Raw genomic sequence first — 7,971 nt, forward strand, 5'->3', positions numbered from 1 at the left:
GACGGTGCTAAGAAAAAAACAAACAAATAAGCATCGAAAGAGGAGCGGGTATCTCCATTTTATGCAGTAAAAGAAAACAATTAAAATATACCCAAAGCCTCCAAAAACACATCATAACACCAAGCTATCAATGTGATTCCTTTCTCAAGTTACCGCCGGGCGGTGCAGTAGGTTGCGTCTTCTAGTGTTTTCGGACGAGCGCAGCAGGCAGATAGTTTATTTTAGCGTGTTGTTATTTTCGCTCGGCCGAACGTGAAACTGTTTTCCGGAATCCGATGTTTACGATCAAGACCTTGAATTTATGGTCAGCATACTGGTTACATATTCTGTAGGATTGCTTAGCTGTTAAGTCAGATGAATATTTATTTGACTGCACGAATAAACCGTGAAGAAGTTGAAGTCCGTTGATAAGAACAAGCGTATCGAACTATTAACACGCACCCGGGTGGCCGGTTGAGGTAAATGGCTCTGAGGTCAATTTGACCCCCTGAGATCTTAGAAACTAAGAGAGCTAGAGACACCAAATTCACAGGGTGTGTTGGCGTACACATGGAGTCACTTGAGTCAGACTTTGAGGCTCCCTGGTCACGACCTTCAGGTCAAATAAAGTCAACCAAGGTCAAACTCCAGGCTGGTATCCAAAGTGCCCCCAGAATCTGGACTCCTGCTCTAAGCAAAAGTTCGCATGCTTATTTGTGAGTGACCTTGTTTGACCTTTCGAGGGTCATGATGACCAAAATCACACAAGACTGCTTTTGGTCTTGCATTTGAATAAGCGGCAAAGATCACGCCAGGCATTATGCTCCTAAAACAAGATATTGGCCTAGGCCATTTTAAGTCAGTGACTTTTTCTGACCTTTAAGAAGTCCATGGAGATTGTATAATGTGGTTACTGTTATCAATAGGTTCGAAATGTGCACCAGAAACCACCTCATACAGCAAGCCCTAGAGTAATAAAACAGCTTGGTTTTGATCTTGGTCTGACCTTAATACCTAACCCAATTTCAGTGGAGTTTGTTCATTCAATCGCTTTGTTGCTTAAGAAAGCATCTCAGAGATGTATGACTTCGTCTAACACTTCATTGTTGCATCAGATTGAATGGTTCCCTAGGAATTGACCGCTGAATCCATGGCCTAACCTTGACCTGCTGCAGGTCAGCGACCTTACAAGGTAAGTATAAAATTTTGATACCATATGATCTGCCATTCAATTGTCTACAGCTACGCAGAATTTTGCGCGGCTGCGCGACGTCGTTCGGAAACCGTTTCGGAAAAACCTTCGGGGGTTCAAATTGACCCCCACCCGAGCGCTTGCTAATGCGCAACATTGGTCCTGTACACGTTTTTAGCATTCGCCGGGCTAGGCCGGGATTGGGTGCCACCCTCCCTCCGCAGCGGAACTCCTGAGGCCACGGAAAGGAGCATAATGGCCGAGCGGTTAGCACCTCCGGCTCCCATAGGGGAGCCCCGGGATCGAACTCTGGTGACGCCATGGCCCATTAGCGTGAATATGGCCACTACAGTTAATGACTAGAAAATGGTGTGCGACTACGGCGTTATATGTATATATATATATATACATGTGCGTGTGCGCGTGCGCGTGCGCGTGCGCGTGCGCGTGCGCGTGCGCGTGCGCGTGCGCGTGCGTGTGCGTGTGTGTGTGTGTGTGTGTGTGTGTGTGTGTGTGTGTGTGTGTGTGTGTGTGTGTGTGTGTGTGTGTGTTGTGTGTGTGTGTGTGTTGTGTGTGTTTTCCCCCGTCCCTATGAAATCAAACCAGGCCATACAGTGTTGCAATATCCTCCCCGGATGCTTGCATGGGGGATTTTGAAGTCACATGTCGGTATTTATTGATCATAGGTAACGAAAGATATTTTTGGCTCAAGTCAGCGTAGACAGATAGTGAAGAGTCGCGCAGGTACCTTTTGCAAGTGCATTTGTCTTCTGTAAATATTTAATCCGAACGTTTTGAATGTATATATTTCTGGGATTAGAGCTCACGCTTAGCAGTGTTTGTTTTGTAAGCTCTGACCCCTGGCAACCGACGGTACAATTACAGGTCAACGCCATGATGTGGTGTCGCAAGATTAACGTGCCGCAATGCTCGGCACGGTCTGTCCTGCCCTCTGACGTCACCCGGGCTTTAGCACGGTCGCTGCACCGGCCGCAGGCCATACCAGTCCAGGGCAAACAGCGAGCGCTTAAAGCGATTAGAACAGGCGCTCTAACCAACTTAGCTATCAGGACGGACATCAGGAGGCTGATGAGCTGTTAAGTGTCGGACGAGGTCCTTACCCTGCGATGACCTGATACGACCTTTGAAAGGTCATGATTGTTTGCTTGCACCAAATCTGCTGATCAATTATTGGTGCTTATCGGCGCACTCCGCATTTGAGGTGATTTAGCGCAATCTCGTCCTGCACCAAACGGCGTGGGAATAGCGGACCAGCTGGGTGGAGTATCGGGTTGGGCGTCTCACACGCGGCTCTAAGGCGACCGTGCTCCCATTTGAGCCGTGCCATCGCTGCCCGTTGTCTGTTTGATTTTGCAGTTCATCCTATTCAGAACACAAATTTGTGCTCGCTTGGCCAGATTCAATGCCGCCTGGTGCACTGGAGAGTCGTACTTTGTTGGCTTCCTAGTCCCCATTTGTTTGGTTCGACCTGACGTGGGCGACCGCCCGCTGGCCCCAAGAGAGCGAGCCCGACATTGATGGGCTCCTGAACACCAGGCTACCCACCATTCCTTTTTCGTTTCCTGTCAGGTTAATTTGGGACCGATTGGCGAGATCCGCGCCCATTACCCCACTTAACCCTTCAAACGACACCAGCTTTCGATCGTCGAGGATCGAAAGTCACCTCCGCGCGGACTCGTTTTGTACAGCTGATCTACGCCTCATTCGCCATGGTTACTTAGTGTCGTGTTGTGAGTCCTCTTCAGTGTGGCGATGCTTCACTGTCGTGTGACCCGGCCAGCTGACCCGACCACTTCACCTGCGCTTTTCACCTGATGACGGCGCGCTCCCTGCAGGGCACCGACGTCTTCATCGGCCTGGGGCGCAGCTGGAGCGGTTACAAACACTTCATCCGCGACCTTAGCGTGGACGCGCTGAAGGGCCTGTCGAGCCGGGGTCGCGGCGGCGGGGGCGGCGGCGGCGGCGCGCAGAAGCTCGTTGCCAGCCGCATGCGTGTGCGGGCGATCCACGTGTGGGGCGGCGGCCGGCTGCAGCGGCTCGCGCTGGCCAGCACCGACCACGCGGGCCAGTTCCTGCAGGCGGCCGACTGGCTGCTGCAGAGTCAGACGGCCTCGGGCGCCTGGACCGTGCCCGTAGAGCGCCGGCTCAACGACCACATGCTGCTCAAGCCGCACTGGAGCTCGGCCATGGCCCAGGGACAGGTACGGGCAGAAGCAGGGGACAGTCACGCTGACCAGGGACAGGTACGGGCAGAAGCAGGGGACAGTCACGCTGACCAGGGACAGGCACGGGCAGAAGCAAGGGACTCACGCTGACCAGGGACAGGTACGGGCAGAAGCAGGGGACAGTCACGCTGACCAGGGACAGGCACGGGCAGAAACAGAGGACGGTCACGCTGACCAGGGACAGGCACGGGCAGAAGCAGGGGACAGTCACGCTGACCAGGGACAGGCACGGGCAGAAGCAGAGGACAGTCACGCCGGTCAGGGACATGTGCGGGGTGCATGCAGGGGATGATCACGCCAATGGGGGCAGGCACGGGCTGGATCGGAGAACGGTCGCGCCGGACAACAACAGATACGCGCCGACGCGCCACATTCGCGTTCGTTTGGCACTGGTCTCTCGCAGGGAAGCTCGGATTGGCCCGGCTTGCGCCGTTGCGGTGCGGCACAGCCTACCAACGCCCGCTTGGAGGGAGGGGCCGTCATGTTGGGAGCTGAAATGCTGGAAGCCACGGAATCAAGAAATCCTTTTAGAAAAAGACCGTGAACAATTGAAACCCGTAAATTTAAAGTTTTGGTTGCCACAAAGGCAATATCAACACCGCGGAAAATCGAGATAGTCATGGCAATATATAGATTGCTCGAATTGAATCCTTCATTGTTTCTGGTGCGTCATAAATCAGCTCGCCTATAGTTATGTATATTAGGTTAAGCTAGCCAACGCTTCAAGGGCATTTATTCCCATGAGCAAAGCAGTGTAAGACGGTCCGACGGGAGACATTCGAATATGGCAGAATACGGAGTAAGCTTTACGAGACTCATCGGCGAACCCTCAGGTAATAGCTCATATATCCGAACACCCAGCTGTAAATATGTCATAGTTAATGTGCTAGAGGTCCCCCTGGACGTGTGTGCGAGGGCACATTTCCAGTCTGGTGCGTGGGATTGCTTTCCAAATCAAACAGCAAACAGCAAGACCCTATCCGCCAGGTACGGTCATCCGACGATTTGACCGCTAAGTCACGTGGCCCGTTACGCCATTGGCTGCTCGTAATTCTGGTTTGAGAACCGCACCACGAGGTGTGCGGGAGCCGTCTGATTGGACGGGGGATGATAAAGTCAGTGGAATTAGTGTCGCTGTGGCCGCTGAGGGGATGACAGGGGCCTGACAAACAGTATTGAGTTGGCTGGCGGCATGATTCTTTCAGCTCTCAGCCCGCGGTCTTATACTTGGAACTGTCAACCGTCTCCACTTCTGCACGTGACGACAGTCGGATATCGCTGTCGTTAAAATGCGCGCGCACACACACACGCACACCACAAACACACACACACACACACACACACACACACACACACACACACACACACACACACACACACACACACACACACGCACAGCACGCACGCACGCACGCACGCACGCACGCACGCACGCACGCACGCACGCACGCACGCACGCACGCACACACACCACACACACACACACACACACACGCGCACACGCACGCACGTACGCACGCGGTATGTATTTGTATATATATATATATATATATATATATATATATATATATATATATATATATATATATATGCATACATGCATGTTTACCTGCATGCATACAGACAGGCATGTTGGACGTTAAAACCAAAGTCAAGTACGACTCATGCGTTGTTTTGGTGTTTTACGTACGTGAAAGCCTTGGTTTGAATCAAAGCCAGAGTAGGGTGCGTAATCAGATGCGTAGTTTACGTAATCCAGCTCCTTCTCGTGCTGTAAAAAACAGCGTCTGTGAGTGTTAATGTTGAGTGTCAACCAAAGGGCATGCGGTCATTGGTTAGCGAGCTGCTACTGAAACCTGACACACTGTTTTAGAGATCAAAGGAGTTTTTGAGACGGCGGGAGCGTGCCCCGCTGTTACCGAATCGTGTTTAGTACGAACGCTAACCCGTGGCGTTGTTGGCTCACTTCAAAGGCCTGACTCTTACCGTCGTTTGGCTCAGGGGTCCCGTGCAAACAAGCTCTTGATTTGCTTCGCAGGGTGTACGTGTCTCCGCCTCGAAAGGTCCCTGGCTGCCAAGGTACCGCCGTTGTCGCTGCAGACGCCATTTCGTCAAAACACCCAGCTAACTGTGCGCTATCGACTATCGTTGGGACGCTCGGCGATCGATGGCTGATGGCTGGACGTACGTGTCCCGGCGAGGTTCCTGCCGTCCGCCGCGTGACCCGGCCGTCTTGCCCGCAGGCCATGTCACTGCTGACCCGGGCGTACCGCGTGACGGGGGACCGCCGCTACCTGGACGCCGCGCGTCGGGCCGCCGGCCCGTTTTCCGTGGACAGCCGGGATGGCGGCGTGCGGACCTTGTTCCAGGTGAGCCCCCCCCCCCCTCCGCGCGGTGTGTGGACCTTGTTCCAGGTGAGCCCCCCCTCCGCGCGGCGTGTGGACCTTGTTCCAGGTGAGCCTCCCCCCTCCGCGCGGCGTGCGGACCTTGTTCCAGGTGAGCCCCCCTTCCGCGCGGTGTGTGGCGGGCCTTGTTCTAGGTGAGCCTCCCCCCCCCCCTCCGCGTGGCGCGCGGACCCTGTTTCAGGTGAGCCCCCTCCCCCTCCGCGTGGCGTGCGGACCCTGTTCCAGGTAAGCCCTCCCCTCCGCGCGGCGTGTGGACCTTGTTCCAGGTGAGCCCCCCCCCCCCCCGCCCGTCACCGTACCCGGGCAGCTGTGACGCCAGGCCGACCGAATGGGGTTCGCCGCAGCCACCGGCGACGTGCTTGGTGTTCACAGTGGTCCGGCAGCTGTGGGGCGAATGCTGACAAATGTACGTGGCTCTGCATCGACCCTACCTAGGGCTGCGCGTAGTTGGGCACGTGCGGCATGGAGCTCACACGATACCTGTATGCTGCCCTTGATGAATGGTGGATTGACTGTTTTTGTCAAAGGGGCTTAACAAATAACGTATCAAACCTGATACCAGTGACACCATTTGTTTATCCTGAACAAGTTGACGCCAGGGGAGGATGGGATCCTCAGTGACGAGCCTCCCGTGCCGTCCTGCTGATCGTACGGGGCGCCTGAGCGTGCGTGCCCGCGGCGCGCGCTCCACTGACCGTCCGCCGCCGCCGCCAGGACAAGTACGTCTGGTACGAGGAGTACCCCACCGTGCCATCGTCGCTGGTGCTCAACGGCTTCATCTACTCGCTGATGGGCCTGTACGACCTGTGGCGGACGGAGGGCGAGGGCGGCGAGGCGGGCCGGCTGTACGCCGCTGGGCTGACATCACTGCGCGCCCTGCTGCCGCTCTTCGACACCGGCTCCGGCACGCTATACGACCTGCGCCACGTGACCGGAGGCGGGCCGCCCAACCTGGCGCGCTGGGACTACCACGTGACGCACGTCAACCAGCTGCTGGTGCTGGCCACCATGGAGCGGGAGCACACGCTGTTCGCCGAGCTGGCCGACCGCTGGACCGCGTACATGCGCGGCCACCGGGCGGCGCACAACTAGCCGCCGCCGCCGGAGCGCCCGGCGGCGCGCCGGCCCTACCAAACTGTGATACGGGCGTGCACTGAGACCAGCGGCGGCCGCCGGCGGCCGAGCCCGCGGTGTCGCGGTCGACGCCCGAGACGTGTCGCCGGCGCTCGCAGTGCTGGCGGGACCTGGAGCCGCCGATCAGTCAGCTGACGCGGCTGGCTTAACGGTACGAATAGTTATGGGTGTCTAGTGCTGTCAGGCGTATTTTGGGAGCAACTGTGTCCGGAAACTGGCAGAGATGGTTGTGGATGGTGTGGAATTCCCGAACTTGTTTAATATCGAGTTCTTGAATGCATTGGGCTTTTTACTAATCATTCTATGCCCCTACGGTATTTCTGTGTTTTCCGCTGTATGAGTTTTTTATGCGCTGATTTGTTTCTCTTCTGTGCTTAGCACCTGTACATTTTTACTTGAATAGGCTGTGTTATACTTGCTCGTAAGTGCTGCAGTTTACACTACGCCTGCTTGCTACAGTGTTTTGTAAGATCTTGTAAGTGGCATTAGCCACCGTTTCTCTACTGCTGAGTTACAAAATTTGTGAGTCCTCTTGCCCCGGAGCTACTGCTGTGATAAAGAAGGCGTGTACACCATGTTCGTTTTGACGTAGTCTTAGACATGCATGTGGAAACATTTTGCTAGCAACCACTTTTAGGTTTTCCTCGCGTTAGTTTATACACAGCTCACGCGTCTCTCTATTGCTTTGTGCGCGGATGACAGGATCTTGTTGAGGCTGCCCGGACTGGGACGCTCCCGCCGACCGCCTGTCCGAAGCCAGTCCATTCTCTGTTAATACCGCAATATATGATGACTGGTCCTAATTGTGAGTGGGAGGCGAAGTTCTCTGCGGAAAGCTGGCCCCATTAGCTGGAGCCACGGCTCGGGGGCGATCGTCCGCTCCGTCGGCGCCAGATATCGCCCTTGTGTGCCGGCCCCTCCCGGCGGACCGCGTTAGCGGGAACAATGCCGTCCTCTGCGGCACGTTCTGAGCGACCGTTAGGGCTCCTGGCGTCCGGCGGCGGCGGCGGATGGC

The 7,971-nt window shown here is 55.4% G+C and overlaps 1 protein-coding gene across 1 annotated transcript; it reads left to right on the forward strand.

The window, feature by feature from the left end:
* Positions 1–3,006: 3,006 nt before the first annotated feature.
* LOC119109343 (D-glucuronyl C5-epimerase B) lies at positions 3,007–7,752 on the forward strand. The gene is made up of 3 exons (XM_037232955.1): positions 3,007–3,393; positions 5,661–5,786; positions 6,537–7,752. Exons 1-3 carry the CDS (start codon positions 3,007–3,009, stop codon positions 6,912–6,914), a joined length of 891 nt encoding a protein of 296 aa, XP_037088850.1. The 3' UTR covers positions 6,915–7,752.
* Positions 7,753–7,971: the final 219 nt, after the last annotated feature.

This window comes from Pollicipes pollicipes, unplaced genomic scaffold, assembly GCF_011947565.3.
Source record: "Pollicipes pollicipes isolate AB1234 unplaced genomic scaffold, Ppol_2.1 Scaffold_7231;HRSCAF=8579_pilon_pilon_pilon, whole genome shotgun sequence".
NCBI classification, from domain to species: domain Eukaryota; kingdom Metazoa; phylum Arthropoda; class Thecostraca; order Pollicipedomorpha; family Pollicipedidae; genus Pollicipes; species Pollicipes pollicipes.